The 22,343-nt window shown below is 46.2% G+C and overlaps 2 protein-coding genes across 5 annotated transcripts in view; both read right to left on the bottom strand.

The window, feature by feature from the left end:
* Positions 1-25: 25 nt before the first annotated feature.
* APOF (apolipoprotein F) lies at positions 26-2,454 on the bottom strand. Its single transcript, XM_057703147.1, has 2 exons — positions 1,867-2,454; positions 26-1,638 (listed from the first exon to the last, which is right to left on the bottom strand). The coding sequence occupies exons 1-2, from the start codon at positions 1,949-1,951 to the stop codon at positions 707-709; spliced, it is 1,017 nt and encodes a 338-aa protein (XP_057559130.1). The 5' UTR covers positions 1,952-2,454; the 3' UTR covers positions 26-706.
* Positions 2,455-10,882: 8,428 nt separating this feature from the next.
* Positions 10,883-22,343, bottom strand: part of TIMELESS (timeless circadian regulator) — a 38,180-nt gene continuing 26,719 nt past the window's right edge. For all 4 annotated transcript variants that reach the window (XM_057701129.1, XM_057701127.1, XM_057701126.1 and 1 more), the window contains exons 10-29: positions 22,132-22,308; positions 21,550-21,767; positions 21,209-21,312; positions 20,896-21,065; positions 19,121-19,255; positions 18,846-18,997; positions 17,483-17,580; positions 17,271-17,391; positions 16,961-17,162; positions 16,545-16,690; positions 15,872-15,957; positions 15,666-15,783; positions 15,495-15,577; positions 14,405-14,547; positions 14,029-14,206; positions 13,880-13,948; positions 13,614-13,732; positions 12,162-12,423; positions 11,927-12,031; positions 10,883-11,787 (exon numbers count right to left, since the gene is read on the bottom strand). In XM_057701129.1, the coding sequence (XP_057557112.1) occupies positions 11,714-11,787; positions 11,927-12,031; positions 12,162-12,423; positions 13,614-13,732; positions 13,880-13,948; positions 14,029-14,206; positions 14,405-14,547; positions 15,495-15,577; positions 15,666-15,783; positions 15,872-15,957; positions 16,545-16,690; positions 16,961-17,162; positions 17,271-17,391; positions 17,483-17,580; positions 18,846-18,997; positions 19,121-19,255; positions 20,896-21,065; positions 21,209-21,312; positions 21,550-21,767; positions 22,132-22,308 (2,760 nt within the window). In that variant the 3' untranslated portion in view covers positions 10,883-11,713. The remainder of the gene's footprint in view (positions 11,788-11,926; positions 12,032-12,161; positions 12,424-13,613; positions 13,733-13,879; positions 13,949-14,028; positions 14,207-14,404; positions 14,548-15,494; positions 15,578-15,665; positions 15,784-15,871; positions 15,958-16,544; positions 16,691-16,960; positions 17,163-17,270; positions 17,392-17,482; positions 17,581-18,845; positions 18,998-19,120; positions 19,256-20,895; positions 21,066-21,208; positions 21,313-21,549; positions 21,768-22,131; positions 22,309-22,343) is intronic.

A 22,343-nucleotide genomic window follows, 5' to 3' on the forward strand; every position in this document is an offset into this window, starting at 1 on the left:
AAGGGCTTAAGTAACAACAACAACAAAAGCCTATTTATTTATTATTGGTGCCGTGCTAAGCATGAGGACAGGTATCGTTTTTAATTTCCAGCCCATTGAAATTAAAATCATTATTCTCACTTTAGAAATTTAAAAAACAGAATTTGGAGAAAGAAGTTACTAGTCAGTGATCACTGAAGCTCTAACAAGTGGAGCCTGTGTTCAAAGCCAAATTCTCTGATTCCAAACCACAAATTTTAAAATTCCTACATTTTAGTACTGCCTTCCTCCTTGGTACAAAATTAAAGAGTTGGATTTTGAACACACACATACAACTTGTCAGAATATTTGATCTAGTCATTGTGTTTACCACCTTCTTCTGTTTTTGTTTTTGTTTTTGTTTTGGCCAAACCTGCTGTAGGATCTTAGTTCCACCACTAGGGATCAAACTGGCGCCCCCTGCAGTGGAAGCGTGGATTCTTAACCACCGGACCGTCACACCACCTTCTACCTATCTATCTATCTATCTATCTATCTATCTATCTATCTATCTATCTATCTCTATTTATTTATTTATGGCTGTGCGGCTTGCGGGGATCTTAGTTCCCCCGCCAGGGATTGAACCGGGGTCCTTTGGTAGCAAAAGCGTGGAGTCCTAACCACTGGACCGCTAGAGAATTCTCTACCACCTTCTTTCACATCTCAGTACTATTCCCATCCCTAGGATCTAAGCCGTAGTCACAGAGTAAGGTTTACCCCCATAAGGAAATGAACTTACTACTTCTGACACCAAAGGGGCCATGGTAGTTGTTTCTTCTAGATGACTCAAATCTGAGGTGCCCCCCAAGACCTGCTTGCTGGTCTCTGGTGGAGGGGTGTTCACGTGTCTCTCATTGTAATACTGGATCACCCGCTGAACCCCAGCCTTCAGTACAGGTTTAAGTGCAGTACTGATCATTATCCCCGTGGGCCCGCCTGAGGATCCAGCCATGGCTGTCAGAAGGTCAAACCCCAGATCTATGACCCCATCTCGGCCTCGTTCCTTAGCCTTCTCCGAGCAGTTCTGAACAGTGTAATACAATGCTGTGCCCAGGTTGTAGAAGGTTCCCACTACTGGAAGCAGCTGGACTATACTGTGCACACGCTGCTCCCGCTCCTGCTCGCAGTCCTTGGTGGAGAGGGATCGTCGGGCCCTCTCTGGGCCTGGGTGCTCCCTGGCCAGCAGCTGCAGAGCAGAGACCAGGGCATCCACTGACACTCCCAGCCCTGTGCTTCTGCTTTTCTCAAGCTCTTGAAGATGTCTGATGAGCATCTGTGTAGCATTTACACCCCCCTGACGATAGAGCTGAAGCTGCAGGACCCATACATCAGTTTGACAGCCAGCTTTCTCCAGGGCGATCATCAGTGGCAGGCTTATCAGGAACTTGGGGAGAGGGGCCATGTGGGTGAAGCCAGGCAGGGATTTGGGGAGCAGGGTCTGGCAAGACAAGCGGTCTGAGGAAGGTAGCCAGGATCCCAAGGATGAGGGAAGATCCACCAAGACATCTGTCTGGTTTCCATATGAAAAGGCATCCACAGCGTGCAGCAGGAAGCAGCAAAGAAGTAGCTCAACTGGTACCATGATGAGTCTGAGACCACGCATGTCCGGAACAGGGTGCACTGGAGATGGGAGAAACCGAAAACATACAAACTGTTTCCTTAAGGACTGTGGTCCAAAAGGAGCCCAGGACTCAGGGCAGACCTCACCTATCACCTCAAAACTTCTGTTCTTTTTAGCTAAAGGACTGAGAAACAGAAAATGCAACCCAATTGTTCCCACTTGGCCTTCTCCACCTTCAGGACTTCCTCTGCTTGATTTCCATCCATTTATGGGAAGCCCCAAATTACCACACTCTCCAGTGATTAAGAAGTGAGACTTCCTTGATAGATTTGGTAGCTCCTCGATCCTGTTCTGCCTACGCGTCTGTCCCATGAAGAGAATAAATACTGGCTTTCCCCTGTTATCAGTAAGAGATGTAATCTCTGCAAATATTTGTCTGTTTGTACTGGTTTCTCAAACCTTGTGCCCTTGTCACACACTCGACCTCAGTACCTAAAAACTCTGTTCTTTGGCATTTCCTACCAGTCCCTGCCATGTTCCCACTCTAGCTCATGACAGAAGCTGGGAGATCTAAAATCAGAACAGATTAGATGTCTGTGATTCTCTTTTATTTCTCTTTTCAGTATAAAAATTAAATTAGCAAGCTACAGTGTCTCATGGGGGATTTAGTACAAGGTAGATGAATGAGAAAAAGTTAAAATGCTTCTCATGCTTAGACATATTCCAGGCACAGCATATGATAACTGAAGGGAAAAATGGAGAATGGAACATGAAATAAGGACTGAGCTACTAAGTGGAGAAGGGCAAGGCTAACCCCAGTCACCTGTGTGTTTTAGCACTGGGGTGAAATAAAGAGCATATATCTATCCTAAGTGGTTTCCAACATTTCTTCCTACTTCCTGTGTCCCATCCTTGAACATCCTGGGAAAGCAGACTTGTCCCCTAGGTGGCATTGAATATCTGAAGTAAAGAATCTGGACACGTTCCTGAATCAATTTCTCCATAAAGCAGTTCAGAATAACCGTGGAACATTTGATAAATTATATTGTCATCATGGACACTGAGAGGCTCTTTTTAAAAAATATTTATTTATTTTGGCTGCCGGATCTTTTAGTTGTAGCATGCGGACTTCTTAGTTGTGAAGTTTGAACTCTTAGTTGTGGCATGCATGAGGGATCTAGTTCCCCGACCAGGGATCAAAGCTGGGCCCCCTGCATTGGGAGCATGGAGTCTTACCCACTGGATCACCAGGGAAGTCCCAAGAGAGGCTCTTAACTTGGGGGTGTCTTCAGCTTTTTACCTAATTCTCCAACATGTTCCAAGACTCATACCTGCAGTTCTAGAGGAGGCTGATAGCAGAAGCTCTGAATTGTGTTACCAACATCATAGGACATGGCTTCTCAGCAAACTCAATCACCATCCAAGCTAACTGGCAGACCAGCCACCCCCATAGGCACATTCGCCATCATTAATACATTCCTCAGGGTGAGTAGCTTAGTTTTAGATTTATCCAAGCCTCCCTGTGGGTCCCCCAAGATCCCTCAGAATGACTTTAGCATTGCCAATGCCTTCTTCCTCACTGTGCTTTTTGCTCTCATGGATGAGGGGTTCCTCATCCCATCTTAAGCTGAAGTGGCGTCCTTTCCTCCCATCTTAACAAGCTGAAGCTACAGAATGTGGGCCTCAGTCAGGCAGACATCCTCCTCCAGGGCTACCTCCAGAGCTAAGTTGGATAGGTACTCAGGCAGAGGGGCTAAGGAGGGGGCCATACATAAGAGATCCTGGCAGGTCTTGGAATCTGGGAGAGGGATCTAGCTGGAGAGCATGTTCAGAGGATGCCCAGTTTCTATGAAAAACAGCTGTAAGGTCAGGACCCTCTCCTGGGCATTTCTTGGAAAGGCAGACAAATATTTATTCACTTTTCTCCAGCCCAGACTTTGTCCTCCTCACCTTTGTGCTATACTGACAAAAAGGCCTTTTCCCTTTTTGGCCCTGCTAGTCCTGCCCCATATCCCTGTTGTCCTAAGGTTTTACCCTGGACCTATACATGAGATGAGGAAAAGTTCCTCTGTATCTTCTGAAAGGGAGAAGAGGTAAGGCAAGAAGGTTGATGATCTCTGGCAAAAGACCCCCAAAATGTTTAATACGTTCCAATTAAAAGGATACATTGGGCAAAAGTCCAGGGAAACAGAAACTATTGGTAAGTTCAATGAAATCAGTTCCACTTCCAGGTATCACAATTAAAAGGATACATTGGGCAAAAGTCCAGGGAAATGGAAACTATTGGTAAGTTCAATGAAATCAGTTCCACTTTCACGTATCACTTTTCTAATTCCAATGCAAAACACAAATAAAATGTGTTCATCAGTTAGATAGTAACTCTTCCCAAATCTAACCAAAACTCTAAAACTTGGGCTTCATCTAGGGTTTAGCAGTGACCACAGTCCAAAAATTAGGGGAAGAAGTTATCTGGTGCCTTCTGAAACTGGTAGAGGTTCCTACATATAGTTACGGTAAAAAGTTTCCTTGGTGCTGTCACTCATTTCTGACAGACAACCAAAAGGAACAGGTCAGAAGGAGGGGCCCAGAGTCCTTCCCTCTATTTATTTCACTTCTCTCAGTTTCCAGCAGTGGCCCTGATAACTAAGAGCAGATAGAAGAAAGAAGAAGGTAAGTCTGCAAGGATACACTACCAAAATTGTAGGAAGCATGAACTGGGTACAAAGAGGTCCAACACTGCCTGAAGTTACTAGCTGATAAATCCCTAGGGAACCAACACTACCCAGGACTCTACCATTTCTGTGTAGTAACATAAAAAAGAGTAAAATATTTAACCCTCTTCTCCTAAGATCTATCAAAAAGCAAGAATATCTAATCTTATCACTTTTTCAGCATTGCACTGGAAGTCCTAAGTAGTGTAATGAGGAATTAATAAAAAATTAATCAAAGTAGAAAGGAACTTAGAACTGTATTTATTTAGAAACATGATTGTTTATGTAGAAAAGCTTAATTTTTTGAGGAACTTCCATACTGTTTTTTTACAGTGGCTGTACCAATTTACATTCCCACCAAGGAAACTAATATAATATGTAAATTACATCTCAATAAAAAGAAGAAATGAAAGTAGGGATGTTACTATTTGTTTTACAAAAACAAAAAGGATTTTAAGAGAGTACTATGAATAGGTGCAGGCCAATAAATTGGATAATCTAGATGAAATAGACAAATTCCTAGAAACATACAACCTATCAAGACTGTCATGGGACTTCCTAGGTGGTGCAATGGTAAAGAATCTGCCTGCCAATGCAGGGGACACGGGTTCAACCCCTGGTCCAGGAAGATCCCACATGCCACGGAGCAACTAAGCCCGTGAGCCACAACTATTGAGCCTGTGCTCTGGAGCCCGTGAGCCACAACTATTGAGCCCATGTGCCGCAACTATTGAAGCCCACGCGCCTAGGGCCTGTGCTCCACAACAAAGGAAGCCACTACAATGAGGGGCCCGTGCACCACAATGAAGAGTAGCCCCCGTGCGCAGCAACTAGAGAAAGCCCGTGTGCAGCAACCCAATGCAGCCAATAAATTAAAAAAAAAAAAAAGACTGAGTCATGAAGTAATAGAAAATCCGAATGGACCTATAATTATGAAAGAGATTGAATCAGTAATCAAAAATTTCCCAATAAAGAAAAGCCCTGGACAAAATGGCCTTATTGTTGAATTCTACCAAACATTTGTGGGGTTTTTTGTTTTTGTTTTTATTTTTTATATTCTTTTTTTTCCTACCAAACATTTGAAGAAGTAACACCAATCCTTCTCAGACTCTTCTAAAAAGTCAAAGGAGGGAACGTGTCTAATTCTAGGAGACCAGCATTACCCTGATATCAAAGCTACACAAAAACCCTACAAGGAACGGATGATTGAACCTGGTGTACCCCCCCAAAAAAAAAAAAAAAAAAAAAAAAAAAACCCTACAAGGAAAGAAAACTACAGACCTATATCGCACGAGAATATTAATGCAAAATATTAGCAAATTGAATTTGGCAGCGTATTTTTTTAAGATTATTTATTTATTTATTTATTTATTTATTTTTAGTTGTGTCATGTCTTTGTTGTGGCACACAGGTTTCTCTCTAGTTGTGGCATGTGGGTTTTCTCTCGAGTTGAGGCACTCGGGTTCCAGAGCACGTGGGCTCTATAGTTTGTAGCATGCAGGCTCTCTAGTTGAGGCGCTTGAGCTCAGTAGTTGTGGCATGTGGGCTTAGTTGCCCTGTGGCATGAGGGATCTTAGTTCCCTGACCAGGGATTGAACTCATGTCCTCTGTATTGGAAGGTGGAGTCTTTACCACTGGACCACCAGGGAAGTACCTTGGCAGCATATTAAAAGGATTATATACTATGACCAAGTGGGATTTATTTCTAGAAAATAACAGTGGCTCAATATACGAAAATCAATCTGTGTAATTCACCACATTAACAGAATGAAAGAGAAAAATCACATGATCATCTCAATTGATGTAGAAAAGCACTTTACATCAATAAAATAGAAATAGGAAAAAGCTCTCTCAATAATGTTAGCTGTGGCTTTTTTATATATGGCCTTTATTATTGAGAAGAGGAGGGCAGGGGAGTGGGATTGACTGCCCTAAAGTGTAGGACATGCTCTGTATCTTGATTGGCCTGGTGATGTATCTGTCTATCTATTTATGTATCTATCGATCTCTGTGTGTGCATGTTTTTTTGTGTGTCAAAGCACATTGAGTACATTTAAAATCTGCCTGTTTTATTACAGGTAAATTATACCTCAGCCCAAAAATTGTTAACAGAAGTGATCTCTGAGTGATCAGATTTGGGGAATTTTTTTCTTTTAAGTTGTCTAAATTTTTTGCAATATGAATATATTATATTTACAACCAGGAAAAAACCAAAACAATTCTTTTCATTTTAAAGAAGATATTAATAGATCAACTAACAACAAAAACATGTTTATCCTTTGACCCACAAATTCCACTTCTGGGAATTTACTTCTGGAAATTAAGAATGAATCCAGGATGGAGGGATGGGTGAATGAGGTTAAGGGGATTAAGAGGTACAAACTTCCAGTCATAAAATAAATGTCACAGACTTCAAGTTAGTATGAAGAGTAAAGTCCAATTTTTGCCTAAAAATGTATGTGCATATTACGGTTATAGAAAAATCCTATAAGGATAGTTGGACACCCAAATATTAATAAACTAGCCTCCTGAGGTGGGTCTATAGGTAATTTTTCTTTACTTTTTTACATTACGTTCATTGCAAACGAAAGTAAAAAGTACTTTACTCACACAAGATTAAAAAGGAAGAAATCAAGACTATCCCATTGTGGGTTAGGGAATTCCCTGGCAGCCCAGTGATTAGGACTCTGGGCTTTCACTGCTGAGGGAAAGGGTTCGATTCCTGTGCAAGGAACTAAGATCCCACAAGCCTCGCGGCAAGGCCAAATAAAGAAATATTTTTTTAAAAGAAGAAAAAAAAGATTGTGGGTTAAACCGTCACTCCTACTGAACAAAAGGTTGGGCTCTGGGTTCCCTGGGGAGTGAGACTGAGGCCACGGGCTTGGAGTTGGGCAGGAGAGGCAAAATCATTATGAGGAGGAGAGAAGCATGAGACCAGTAGCCCCTGATGGCTATAGGGTAGTGGATCTCAAAGTGTGGTCCCAGGACCACCAGCCTCAGCATCACCTGGCAACTGAGAAATGTAAATTCTCAGGCCCCATCCCAGACCTGCTAAATCAGATACTCAGAATAAGCTCAGAAATCTGTGTGGGTTTTTGTTGTTGTTTGTTTTTTTCCACGCCATGCAGGCTTTTGGAATCTTAGTTCCCTGACCGAGGATCGAACCCAGGCCCTCGGCAGTGAAAGTGTCGAGTCCTAACTACTGGACCACCAGGGAATTCTCCAGAAATCTGTGTTTTAACAAACTCTACAGGTGATTCTAATGGACACTCCAATTTGACCACAGCTATTACACCATTAAAGGTTACAAAGCACAGGTGGCAGTGGGGCTGGGGTAAGGGTAGGGTGGGGAGGTGCGTCTAACCACTTCCTCAGCTGGCCCCAAAATACATTTGTTAATTGCATAGATTACTGAATGGACCCTAAAGATCTAAAAGTAAGGCAGGATCCTTGCCCTCTAGGAGCTCAGTTTAGTGGGAGAGGTAACAAATGTGCTGTAATACCAGATTTGTGTTATAGTAGTGGAATGAACAGAGCCCAACTGCTAAATTTTCTCCATAGATTCAAAGGGTAACAGGGACAACTTTTCAAAAGAAGCGACAACTGAGCTTAGTCTTTAAAAAAAAAAAAAAAAAAAAGGTATTTATTTATTTGGTTGCACTGGGTCTTTTTAATTTTTTTTACAATAAACTGCATATATTTAGAGTGTACAATTTGGTATCCCAATCTCCCAGTTCATTGCCCCCCCAACCCTCCCCATTTGGTGTCCATATGTTTGTTCTCTACATCTGGGTCTCTATTTCTGCCTTGCAAACCAATTGATTTGTACCATTTTTCTATAGTCCACATATATGTGTTAATATATATTTTGTTTTTCTCTTTCTGACTCACTTCACTCTGTATGACAGTCTCTAGGTCCATCCCCGTCTCTAAAAATGTCCCAGTTTCATTGCTTTTTACAGCTGAGTAATATTCCATTGTATATATGTACCACATCTTCTTTATCCACTCATCTGTTGATGGACATTCAGGTTGCTTCCATGTCCTGGCTACTGTGAATAGTGCTGCGATGAACAGTGGAGTGCACTGCACTGGGTCTTAGAGCAGGCAGGCTCCTTAGCTGACGCTCAAGAACTCTTAATTGTGGCATGTATAGTCTAGTCCCTTGACCAGGGATCAAAACTGGGCCCCCTGAATTGGGAGCGCAGAGTCTTATCCACTGCACCACCAGGGAAGTCCCTGAGCTGAGTCTTGACGGCATAGGTTTATCTGGAGGACAGGAGGGGGGAGTGTGTGTGTGTGTGTGGTTGGAGCCTTCTAGTAGAGGGACTGGCATGACCAACCATGGAGAGAAAAACCCTGCTTCTGAAGGATGGAAAGTAGTCCAAGATGAAGATGACTCCAGTGTAAAGCAGGTTTACAAACCTCCTTTAGCAAACCCTAAGGCTGCCAAGGTTGGCCAAAGAGCAAACACACTCTGTCTTGAAGGTGGTGGGAACCATCAAGTGCTCTGGAGTGATAGAATCAAACCTATGTTTTAGAAAGATAACTCAAGAGGCGATGTGGAAGACAGACTTAGGAGAAGGGGAGATTGGAGAGAGGAGGACTAGCAGGACAGCTGCAGCAGGAATCTCGGTCAGAGATGACAAATTGCAGTAAGTAGGAAGAGATGTAGAGTCAAAGGTATAGAAACAGGAAGTAGAAGAGTGGTTGCTGGGGGCTGAAGGGAGGGAGAAATGTGTTGTTTAAAGGGTAGATGTTCAGTTTTGCAAGGTGAGAAAGTTCTGCAGATGGGCTGCACAACAATGTGAACATAGTTAACACTGCGCTGCATACTTAGAAATGGTTAAGATGGTAAATTTTATGCTATGTGCTTTTTACCACAATTTTTAAAAAGCTAAATTGGGATTTGTGTGGCAGTCCAGTGATTAGGACTCAGTGCTTTCACTGCCATGGGCCTGGGTTTGATTCCTGGTTGGGGAACTAAGATCTCACAAGCTGTGCGTTGCAGCCAAGAAAAAACACACACAAAACTAAACTAAACTAAAAAAAAGAGGAAGCAAGAAAATTATTTTCTTTAGTTATGAGATTATTTTTAGAATGAAGAAGAAAAAATTTTCAGATTGAGCAGACTCATCGATAGGAGAAAAAAAGTGAAAAAACCCCCATACTTAATGTATTAGTGTGCCAGGGCCTCCATAAAAAAATACCATAGACTGGGTTATGTAAACAAAAGGAATTTAGGGGCTTCCCTGGTGGCACAGTGGTTGAGAATCAGCCTGCCAATGCAGGGGACATGGGTTCGAGCCCTGGCCCGGGAAGCTCCCACATGCCTTGGAGCCACTAAGCCCTTGCGCCACAACTAATGAGCCTGCACTGTAGACCCTGTGAGCCACAACGACTGAGCCCACATGCTGCAACTACTGAAACCTGCGTGCCTAGAGTCCGTGCTCCACAAGAGAAGCCACTGCAATGCGAAGCCTGAGCACCACAACTAGAGAAAGCCCACATGCGGCAATGAAGACCAAATGCAGCCAATAAATAAAAATAAAAAATTTATTTCTCACAATTTCTGGAGGCTAGAAGTCCAAGGTCAAGGTGTTGGCAAGTTTTGTTAGTCCTGAGACATCCCTCCTTGGCTTGCAGTTGGCTGCCGTCTTGCTGTTCCCACACATGGCCTTTCCTCTGTGTGTATGCATTTTTGGTGTCTCTTCCACTTCTTATGACACCAGTCCCACTGGATTAGAATCCGACTCTTATTATCTCATTTAACTCTACCTCCTTAAAGGCCCTCTCCCCAAATACAGTCACACCGTGGGTTAGGGCTTCAACCGATGAATTTCGGGGGGGGACACAATCCGGTCCATAACACCTAGAGATATTATCACGTAATATCAAGAATAAAAACTATGAATAATTTAAAACATGGAAAGAAAATTCAGTTCCTCAGCTGTACCACCCACATTTCAAGTGCCCAGCAGACACGTGGGGCTTGTGTCCACCGTATTGGACAGCAGAGATATACAGCCTTTCCATCACTCCTCAAATTTCTGTTGGATAGCAGTGGTCTGGAAATTGTGGAAGAAGTCATAAAACCCCTAAGACTGTAACTGACTCTATTTTAATACTCCCCCAGGTCCCTCTTCCCTACCTTAATCAGAGGGATCATCCTCATTCCAACCACCTCGAATTTCAACAAGGACTGGTAAGATTTATGTCACCTCTGATTTTATTTTATTTTATAAATTTATTTATTTATTTATTGGCTGCGTTGGGTCTTTGTTGCTGCGAGTAGGCTTTCTCTAGTTGTGGCAAACAGGGGCTACTCTTCATTGCGGTGTGCGGGCTCCTCATTGCAGTGGCTTCTCTTGTTGCGGAGCATAGGCTCTAGGTGCACGGGCTTCAGTATTTGCGGCATACAGGCTCAATAGTTGTGGCTCACGGGCTCTAGAGCACAGGCTCAGTAGTTGTGGTGCATGGGCTTAGTTGCTCTGCGGCATGTGGGATCTTCCCGGACCAGGGCTCGAACCCGTGTCCCCTGCATTGGCAGGCAGACTCTTAACCGCTGCACCGCCTAGGAAGTCCCCCTCATTGTGGTATTGATTTGCACTTCCCTGATGATTAACGATGTTGAGCGTCTTTTCATGTGCCTGTTCTGATGCATACACTTTTCACCCTAAAGATCTATACTAGACAAAAGATCTTGAGGTGAGAATGTTTTTCTGTCTTCTGTGGGGAAAGCAAGAGAAAAGGGAAGGCTGATGGCCTCTTTTAACCATAACAGTTAAAAGCTCTTCCACAAACATAGCAGGTGGAGGGTTGGAGTACTTAGATAGATTGGCAAGTCAAATCAACATTGGCTACTTTTAATTTTACACGTTTAATTCAATGCCAAACACCAACCAAACACTACACCCCAACCTTACTTCAACGGCAGGAACCAGGCTCAATCTGGTGTTTAGGGGATGATCACAGGAAAGAAAATGAGGACGGGAGCGTCTGGTGCCTTTTAAAAACGGTGCAACACCCGCACTCATCATATCACAAAACTCCCCATCTAATGCTGTGACCCACCCGCAGCAGAAACTCAAAAGAACAGACCAGTAAGAGGGGTCCAAGGTGCCTTCTATATTTCACTCACTCCTCTCCTTTGCTGGGGGTGCTACTAACTAAAGAAGAGCAAGAATACATCTCCAGAGAGCTACTGAGGCACACTGGTAAAACTGGGAGAAGCAAGAAGTGATCGTACAGGAGGCCAACACTGTTGCCTGGACTTCCTGGACCCTAAATCCATGGGGAAGCCCAGGGCTCCACAGCTTCTGTCAGGTAAGAGGAGTTTCCAGGTCCTGTATGTCCTTCCAAACTCAAGTTTAAATTCATCACTTAAAAATGGGTCTCTCTCGGCCCCTGGGCATCCGGCTCTTCAGTCGCTCTCATCGTCATCCTCAACCTGAAACCGTTTCTTCTTCCGGATTCTTGGAGCTTCCAACTCTGGTGCTATGGGAATGATACGGGTGAGAAGAGAGAGGACATCTAAATACGTCATGGGGGAAGGAGGATGGTAGCATTTATCTTCAGGACTGGAGAGAAGAGCACTGGAGATTAAAACAGGCAGATCCAGACCGGATCCCCCTACCTTTGCTCCCGCCCTCATCTTCCTCCTTTTCCTCATCGCTGTCCAGCAGCTGTCGCTTCCTGGGTGCCACTTTCAGCTGCTCTTCCCCACCATCAGTCCCTTCCTCTGAAACAACCATAAGAGGCGTAATATTAGGGAACTAAATCCTCCTGGTCTCAAAAGACCCTATCAGCCCTCTTGACCAACATGGCTGCCACGCAGTAAGTACTCAATAGATACATGGTCCTGCTATTACCCTCTGGGGACACCAGGCCTGCTTTCTTTTTCCGGGCTAACAGGAGGGCCCTCAGGGCATGTGCTCGGTGCTCCTTTCTGTGCTCCTCCTCCTGTTGGTGCGCCTCTTCCTGTCGGTGCTCCTCCTCAGGGCCTTGCTCTGCAGGGACCTTAGGTTCTAACCCTGGCTGAAGCTTTTCCTCCTCCTCTGATTGGCTCAAAGAAGCTGCCATCCTTCGGAGCTGGGTGGGATTCAGCTTGGCTGGAATTCGCCAGAAGGTTTCCTACCGGGGCAATGACGTTGAAAATGAGGGTAGTGGGAAAGGAGCAGCCTCTAGGTCACCAGATTTTGATATTATTCATTGAATAAATATGAGCCTACATTGGTGAAGCTCCACAAAGGCTGTGAACTCTGCTTATTGCTCATTTATCCAGTATGTGCCCAATGTCTAGCACAGTGCCTGATACACCAGGTTCCCAATAAATACACCTGTAATTACATAAGTAAATGAACGGATCCTGGGGATCTAAAGGTGAGTCAGATATGATCCTTGCTCTCAAGGAACTCACAATCTAATGGGAGAGAGAACCAATGTACTGTAACACCACAGGATTGGGGCTACATTAAGGGAATGAACACATCACAGCCACCAAAATAATTACAGTTGGCCCTCCATACCTGAGGGTTTCAGATCCATGGATTCAATCAACTGCGGGTCAAAAACATTGCGGAAAAAAATGAAAAATTCCAGAAAGTCCCCAAAAGTAAAACTTGAATTTGCTGCACACTGGCAACTCTTTACATAATAGCATTTACATTGTATTAGGTATTACAAGTAATCTAGAGATGATGCGCATAGGTTATATGCAAACACCATGCCATTGTGTATGAGGGACTGGTATATCTGTGCATTTTGGTATTGGGGGTGCTGAAGGAGTGATGGAGACTGCTTCTCTGAGGAAGTGACAACTGAAGTAACTCTTGAAGGTTGGGCAGAGTGTTCATCAGGAAGACAGGTGACCTGCCACCTTGTGTAAGTGGCTGGAGCTTTCCAGTAGGGGCACTGGCACGATCAACTGTTTGGAGGTATGAAAACGCCTACTGTTTGGAGGATGGGAAGTAGCCCAGGATGACTACAGTGTAAGGCAGGTGTGTGGTGGCGTGGCTGTGAGACTGTGATGGTTGGCCAAGGCCAGACACGCCACTTGGAGGCTGTGGACTTTGTCCTGCAAACAGTGGGGGACCATCAAATGCTCTGATCAGGGAAGTGACAGAATCAAAACTGTATTTTAGAAAGATAACTCGGGGGCAGTGTGGAAGACGGACTTAGGAGAAGGGAATTCTGGAGGGAGGAAGAGGAGCATGACAGCTGCTGCCCGCGGCACAGTCAGAGATGACAGGAAACGAGGAGGAGGAGATCTGTCTCAAAGCAGCACCCGCATCTTTGGGTGATGCTGTAACTGGGGTATTTACCTGCTCAGAGGCAGGAGGCCGAACCCCTAGCTTTCGCAACAGCTGCTGAAACTGTTCATTTTCCATTGCTTCCTCATTTTCTTCAGTCAGTGGCACCAGGGGAACTGCCTGGGAGCAGCCTAGGACATGGTCAATGGTCACGTGGTGAAGATGTGAAGAAAGAACTGGCCCCCCATCCCACGGCCAGATCTCAGGCAGCCTCTGGACCCCAGTCCTCCTGAGACCGTCATTTATCCACTCACCAACCTCGTCATTTATCCACTCACCAACCTCTTCCCGATCATCTGCTGCTCGAAGGAGGCAGTTCTGGAGCCACAGGAGGGGAGCAGAAAAGCCTAAGGGGAGGTGGACACGTATAACTGGCCCATACAACCAGCCCTGCCACCTGAGACGTCTCTCCCAGCCAAGCCCGCACCTTCCTGATGCAGGCTTTGCCCAAGGGTCTGAGGTGGAAGGATGGAGCCACCCTGGGCTTGTTCTGCTTCTGAGCCCTCCTCTTTCTCTTCATCCTCTTCACTCTCTTCCTCTGGCAGGTCTTCCTCTTCTTCTAGATCTTCCTGGCAAAAATCGTTCAAGGACTCCTCTCCATTAGGCTAACATTCATTGGGGTGGGAAGTGAACCAAAGGAGACACGATGAAGAACCATGGAGTCCTCTGGTTCCTGACCACCCCACCGGCGGGACCTACTCAGAAGAGCCTGAGGCAGGCAGAACTTGGGTGGGCTACGTCTAAGGATTACTTTGGGGGGAGGGGGACAGGCCCAGCTGGCAGAGCCAGGGTAAGACTGTTACCAAGCCTGAGGGTGCCAGCTTCTTCCGGCGTTTCTTGTACAGCTCCCGCCGCTCCGCCACCAGCCCCAGAGCCAGCAGTTTATCCACTATTCGGGCCCGTGAGCGTTTGGCTGTGATGTTCTTCATGATACCACCCAGGACATCTAGAGAGAGAAAGTGTGACTGCCCAGAAGCAACAGGGGAAAGGGATTAGTAAAGGAAACAGAGGTCTTTGCAAAGAGGCTGGCTCAATTTGCTCAAAAATGACACCACAAAGAACAGTATGGAGGTCTCTCAAAAAATTAAAACTAGAATTATATGACACAGCAACTCCACTCCTGGGAATATATCCCAACAAATAAACAAAAACACGACCCTGAAAAGATATGTGTACCCCAATGTTCATGGCAGCATCATTTACAATTGCCAAGGTATAAAAGCAACCTAAGTGTCCATAAACAGATGAATGGATAAAGAAGATGTGGTGTGTGTACACACACACACACACGTACACACACACACACACACACACACACAGGAATACTACTCAGCCATAAAAAAGAATGAATTTTTGCCATTTGCAGCAACATGGATGGACTGGAGAGCATTATGCTAAGTGAAATAAATTAAGACAGAGAAGGAGAAATATTATATGATATCCCTTATATGTGGAATCTAAAAAATAAAACAAATGAGTGAACATAACAAAAAAGAAGCAGACTCACAGATACAGAGAACAAACTCGTGGTTACCAGTGGGGAGAGGGAAGGGAAAGGAGCAATACAGGGGTAGGGGATGAAGAGGTATAAAATCAGCTACGTGGATATATTGCACACTATGGGGAACAGAGCCCATATTTTATAACAATGATAAATGGAGTGCAACCTTTAAAAATTAGTGACTATAGTGAATCACTATATTGTACACCTGTAACATATAATAAAAAAAGAAAAAATATATTTCAAAACAAACAAACAAAAATGACACCACTGATAGAGCACGTGGACAGAAGGGAGAGGATAAGCCTTCTTTGGGAACAAGAAGCAGGAGGAAAAGAAATGGAAAGCTTCGCTCTCATCTCAGAGGTTCCCTAAGCGTCCATCCCACTTACCATCAGAGTCCTGGAATTCCTCAAAAAGCTGCTGCAGCTCCAGCTCCTGATCTTCTGTCCACAGTACAATCTGGGTTCCTTTCCTGTTCAGGGAGTGTCAGTGGAAGGGGGAGCTCGGGGAGTGAAGAGTGGATTCCCCACCTCGATTCTCTCCAGAGCATGTGCCTCTACCTCTGGAAGTCCTTGACGCTGTCCGCCAGTCCCAGCCGTACCAGATGGTGGATGACCTGCTTGCGTGTCCGAGGAGCGGTTTTCAGGTGTGCCAAGATGGTGTCCACCACATCCTGACCTGAGGTGGAGGAGGAGCGACGCAGTGAAGAGGGGTCCCAGAGCTCAGACTGCCCTCCTCGTGCTCTTCGGACCTCAAGGCCTCATACCTTCCACATCCTTATGGGCAAGGTACAGTTCCTGAAGCTGGGCCTCCTCCTCTGGGCTCCACACCGGGGGTCTGCGACTAGAAGATCTAAATGGGGGAAGGAGAAAGGGAGCATGCAGGGTGTTGGCTCAAAAAGAGACCAAGGGCCTTCTCTTTTAAAAGGAATAAGGGTAACGCAGGTACCTCAAAGCAGCCAGCTAGCAGAGGCCTAAGGTGTGTTTCCTTTCTCTCCCTCTCCTTCCACTTAAGAAGCCAAAAGTCAAACTAAGATTTTCTAGGCTGGGCCCATGGAACCTGACACTGCAGGGGATGAGAGTCTTATAGGAAAGAGAGAGGAGCTGAGATACTCAGGGAAAGAGGAGAGACATTTCCAGGCATCCTTGTGGCTTGGGATAAGGCACATACAGACTCTCTCTGGGGGGGCACGCCACTCTGACACCCACCCCACCCCAAAGGCTGGTGAAGGAGAAGGAAACCAGAGTAGACAGGAGACAGGCTCAATCCCAAGTCCTCTCTTGGGTGACCTCAGGTAAAGCATTCCACCTTCAGGGCTTGTTTTCTCATCTATGAAAGGGAAAGGAAGGTTATGCCACCTGGTCTGGCAGCTCTGACACTCTGCGACTGTGTCAACTCCCCCCTACACCACCGCCCAGCCTTCCCCTCCTCAAGCTCACCCGCTGTCCAGAGAGCCGTAGCCCTCAGTCATCTCTCGAACCACAGCTGTGTTCTTCCAGAACAGCAGCTCCACAAAGGCTTTTGGGTTGACTGCAGCCAATGCGAAGAATTTGCCCAGGAGGTATTTGGCAAAAGTCACTAGCTCCTGTAGGAGAGGGAGGCTGCTGTGAGGCCTGTGGCCTAAATGTATATAAACGTGGGCCTCTAGGGTTTTTTTCTATGCCTGTTCCAAGCTGTCCCCTCCTCGCTCAGCTTCTTCTATCCTTCTCTGTGCAGCTCCCTCAACCTGCCTGTCTACTGCCTCACCGTCCTCCCATCGCTCAGCCCTGACACTGCTCAGGACACGTTTTCTCCCCTCCTTTTACCCCAGGACCCCCCTACGCCTCCAGACCCCTGGTCCTTGGTATCTCCTCACTCTGTAGGCCCCAGCTGCAGGGTCACCAAGCAGACGATTGAAGAGGCAGAAGAGGGAAAGCTGGAAAAGCAGAGCTTCCATTTTGAGATCATGGGCCAGCCGGTGCAGCATCTTGACGACACAGTGGTTGGTATGGGCGCTGTTCTGCTTGTAGCTCCGCAGCAGCAGCACGTAGGCTCGGACCACAGTTGAATTTGCAAAGCTGCACAGAGACAGGGAGTGAAAGGATGTCAGCGTGAGAAAGACCCAGCTCGTCCTCACAGCCCCACGGTCTCCACCCTGGCACCAACTCCACCCTCTTGGCCCGCACCGTTTCAGGTAGTCCAGAAAGTTAAATTCTTTCTCTGACACCTTGACCACTTGCAACTCTTCCTCCTCCTCCTCTTCTTCATCTTCTTCCTCCGCCCCTTGTGCCTCTGGCCCCTGCAGCCCTATAGAAAGAGTGAGGATTACTGGGTGTCTGTGACACTGGCGCTAGAGAAGAGCTGGAAGGGGAGAGATGAGAGGGAAATGGAGACTCACGGGGAAGCGGGGCCCAGAGGATCTGCTTCAGCAGCTGAATCTCCTCCTCTAGGGAAATGTCCTGAGAGCCAAACACATCTCCTTCTGGCCACACCTCCCTGGAGCACAGAGAGAAAAACGGCTTTCACCAGAGGGAATTTCATTTGTTTTTGCTTTTTATAATTTGCTTTTGTTTTTAAAGGAATGCTTTTCTTTTTTTAATTTTATTTATTTATTTATTTAGGCTGTGTTGGGTCTTCGTTGCTGTGTGCGGACTTTCTCTAGTTGTGGTGAGCAGGGGCTACTCTTTGTTGTGGTGCAAGGGCTTCTCATTGCGGTGGCTTCCCTTGTTGCGCAGCATGGGATCTAGGCACCTGGGCTTCAGTAGTTGTGGCACACGGGCACAGCAGTTGTGGTGCACGGGCTTAGCTGCTCCCCAGCATGTGGAATCTTCCTGGACCAGGGATCAAACCCATGTCCCCTGCATTGGCAGGCGGATTCATAACCACTGCGCCACCAGGGAAGTCCTCAGTTATAATTTGAAGTGGGAGAAGGAATTTAGACATTTTATTTTCCAGCTGGAAAGAGACTGCAAACTGTTATCTCAAAGATGAAACAAAGACTCTAGGGAAATTTTCCTTCATAAGCCACACTGCAATGAAAATCATATACAAAGAAAATGCAAATAATCTAAATCGTGACATTTAGTTGAACAAATGTACATATTCACACAATGGTGTTTTAAAGCCATTAACAATTGCAGAAATATATCTGATGAGAAATGATGCTCACTGGACTTCCCTGGTGGTCCAGTGGCTAAGGCTCTGAGCTCCCAACACAGGCGGCTCGGGTTCAATCCTGGTCGGGGAACGAGATCTCTCTTGCATGCCATAACTAAGAGTCCACATGCTGCAACTAAGATCCAGCGCAGCCAAAATAAATAAACATTAAAAAAAAAAAAAAAAAGAAATGATGCTCACAACATATTAAGAAGTGAAAAAATACTATAAATCAGTATCGCAATATTTCGATTTTGAAAAAGAAGGTGTATCTGATATGTCTATATGTAACACAGAGGGAAAAACTCTGGAAGATAACTCATCAAAACATTAATGACAGCTATTTTGGCTTCACAGAATTATCTTTTCTCCCCCACAACTAACCTTGCTTATATTTCTCAAAAATGAAACAAAAACAAACAATAAACCTCCCCAATAAAGCAGTCAACACTCGCTAGGACTCAGGACCCAGTACAGCACCCCAGAGCTTCTGAGGAGACTTCTCTCTTTTGAAGACTGAGAACCCTGTGCCACAGTGAGAGCCACTCCCTGCCCCCAAAATCCCAGGGGCTGGATGCAGGAGGATGGGTAGGCGGGGCTCTTACCGGGCAGACCTAAGGAGAGTCAGGGCCTGCGGGGCCTGACCAGCCAGGAGACAGTCTTGGAGCCGCACCATGGCTTCTGCCCGTTGTTCTTCCACAGGCACCTCTGAGGCCGCATCAAAGGGAACCACAGAGTCCAAACTGAGCTCAGGACCCTAGATAGGAATTATTAAAGCTATGGGAACAGTTGGGGCAGGGGTGGAGGGGATGGGGTTGGACCCAGACAGCCTGCCCAGAGCACTACCCTCAAGCAAGAGAGGGTTTCTGGCACTACTTACCTGGGCACAGCACTGCAGCTGCTCAGCCAGGGAGGGCCAAACAGCCTCCAGTTCCTCCGGGCTGTAGGGGACATTACTGGAGGCTGCGGACTGATCTAGGGCCTTCTTTTTCTTCTTTCTCTTCTTTTGCTTGTTCTACGGAGAAAGAACTGTGTTAGGAGAGCTAGGGAGGCCTTTTCCCATGTGCCCTCTACTAACTAATTAATTAGATGTCTGAATTAATTAGACATTCACAGAGTGACCACTATGTGCTACTCGATGGCAATGGGGAAGCAGCAGTCAGCAACACATTTCCTTGCGCTTGTGGCCTAGTGGGGAGACAGGTAAGTAGACAGGTAAACGACACTACAGCGTGGGTAAGACCTAGAACGTGGCTGAGCATAAAACACCACGGCAAAACACAGGAAGGGCATGTGACTCATTTCTTGGGGCAGTGATACCTTAAGCAGAAGCCTATGGAATGAACAGATTTGCTATGATGATAAAAAATTCTACATGAAAAGGCTCTGTAAAATGCAAAGCACTCTGCAAAAGTAAACTACAATTTTTTCTCCTAAAAAGCAGGAGGATGAGTCAATACCCTGACCCCGCGCTTCCTCCAGTCATAGCTGTGAACTAGTCTTCACTGTGGGCAAACAGGATGGGCTGTGAGACCCTGAGTGAGGTTCATGTTTTATTCAAGAAACTTATAAACACCAAAGGTCAGGAACATGAGTTTGGATTCCAGCAGATCGGGATTTAAGTATGGACGCTTGCCATTTACCAGCAAGACCTTGGACAAGTTGCTTAACCACTCTGTGCATGTGTCCTAGGGCTACAGTGAGGATTGCAGGAAAACCTCAGCACATCTGAGACATAGTAAACACTTGCTAAGTAACAGCAGCTATTAATACTAATAACACAACAGAGCTCCTTTTAGAAAAGACCTTTTAGAAAAGTCTCCTTGGTACTACAGCCCCTTTTCAAGTCCAGGTCTGATTGAGTTTTAAGCTGTAGCAAATAAAATTATAGGAAAATTTTTACAAAGAGTAGTCCTGTGTCCCCAGGATAGAAATGCCTTGAGGTTTTCTTCTTGTCCCAGACTTTTCATTTATTATTTCATTTCAGGCTCACGGGTAGATATCACAACCAACTTTAAAGATCTGGAGACTCACCTAAGCAGCGTGAGCTATTCTAACGTAACTAACACAGGATGAGATCCCAGACCTCTGATTTCTTGCTTCTTTTTTTTTTTTTTGGGCCATGCCATGCGGCATGTGGAATCTTAGTTCCCCAACCAGGGATCGAACCCCGGCCTTGGAAGTGAAAGCACGGAGTCTCACCACTGGACCACCAGGGAAGTGCCCAGACCTCTGACTTTTTTTTTTTTTTTTTCTTTTTTGTATTTTTTTTTTTTTATTTTTAGACCTCTGACTTTTAACGTAGGGTCCTTTGTATCTCACTACAGTGCTTCTGAAGTACAACCAGGAAATAGCATAGCATAACGACTAAATTCTACAATTATGAACCCCCAGAGTCTACGTGCTTATTTAGCACAGAGCAGGTGTTTAATAAGTGTTTCCTGAATGAATTAAGATATTTATGGTAGATCAGGGATTCATCTAATGGGAGGAAACTCACAAGGCAGACCTACGCTGGCAACACCAACAAAACTCTTGCCCTTAGTTCAGAGTCGTTCTAACAGGTCAGCTTAAGCTACAGAAAATGTGAGGAGAAAGAGGCCCGTCCTTCACCTCTGCCCCCCAGCTCTTTCCACACCCTGGGCTGCCCAGTACCTGCACCATCAGATTCCCACGGCTCCGAGAGAAGCGCTCCAACATCTTAAGGAAGAGGTGGGTGGTTTCTACCAGGTCACGAAGAAAAGAGCAGGGCTGGCATCTCTCATCAAACTTCCGAAAGAGCGCCAGGAAGAGCTCTCGGTACTCCATCACATAGAAGATGTTGTCTAGAAACAGGGAAGAGGAAGAAATACAAGCACTGGTCTGGAAAGCTTGGGGAAAGGAGAAAGGGCTGAAGCTGGGACTGGGAAGGGTGAGATCCAGGTGGAGAGGCGGGGAAGGCGGGATCAGAGACCAGGCCAGGCCTCACTCTTGATGATGCGGCTGCTCTCTCTCACAGCCTCGTCTGGGGACACGTCCATCTCATTCACCGTGGCCAGCAGCTCCTGATAGGCCTTCAGAGCCAGGTGCATACTGCGAGAGGGAGACAGGTGAGATGGAGGACAACGTAGGACCTTGGTTCATGGAAACAGTATCACCCCTTTGCACCCTCACCCCCCAAAATATGATCGTTCCGTCAAAAACTGAATGACGCAGCCGGTCCCTGCTCCCTAGCCGAGCACCTGAAGCCTGAACCAGGACAGAAAGCAGCATCCAGATTCCCAGCCTGGCCAAGATGCCCGCTCTGACCTGGTTCTCCCTCCCACTCACCGGCGTGCCCAGGAGGCGGCTTCCTTGCGGTCGGTCAGCATCATCTCATAGTAGTTGGTGAGGTTCTGCTCAATGAAGTGGAAGGTGCGGACACTGAGGGTCTCAGAGACCAGGCCTGGCCGGAAGGAGGCAGCTCGGTTGAAGGCCATGAAGAAAGCCAAGGCCCACAGGTAGTAGGTCTCATCGTGCTGCTGAGCCTTTTCCCGAAGCAGGTGGTCCTGATGTCAGGAAAGACAGACCACTTCATGACCTCAGGGCTTCCGGCTTCCTCCTGTCCTATGATGACCAGGTGGACCCTGGACACCACTATAACAACGCTCTAGGACCCAAACTCCCATCTCTCTCTCATTCTCCCCACATTCCTTTCCCCTTCCTCTGGGGCAACTTCGCTAGAGCCTGTTTTGTCTTATCAATAACCCACTCCCTTCTGACTTCATCGCCACGTCTCAGGGGCACCCTATACCCTTCCCACCTACTAGTCCACGGTCCACAGTCCGTTTCCCTTGGGCTCCTCCCCAGCTTCCCCTTCTTAACCGCCACTGCCCCAAACACCTCTCTACTCCATCCTTCCTGGGCTCTCACCTTCACCGAGCCCATGAGCCGGTTGTAACAGTTCTCTAGGAACTCAGAGCAGAAGTCTCTGAGGAAGAGTCTCACATTGAGGGCAGAGCGACGCTGAACAGACAGCTCCGGGGCAGCCTGGCGACGTTTAGGCACCCGTCGGGGCTGCTTTCCCAAATCCGAAGTGTAGTTTTGGAGCTGGGGATGTAGATTGAGGGGGTTAGAATTACTCC

Source organism: Hippopotamus amphibius, chromosome 12 (genome assembly GCF_030028045.1).
Source record: "Hippopotamus amphibius kiboko isolate mHipAmp2 chromosome 12, mHipAmp2.hap2, whole genome shotgun sequence".
Lineage (NCBI taxonomy): Eukaryota > Metazoa > Chordata > Mammalia > Artiodactyla > Hippopotamidae > Hippopotamus > Hippopotamus amphibius.

Coding starts and splice junctions, on each gene's coding strand:
- APOF (XM_057703147.1), bottom strand. CDS start 1,951: ATGGGACAGACGCGTAGGCAGAACAGGATCGAGGAGCTACCAAATCTA. Junction 1,639..1,866: donor CTTAATCACTGGAGAGTGTG/GTAATTTGGGGC, acceptor TCCCATCTCCAG/TGCACCCTGTTCCGGACATG.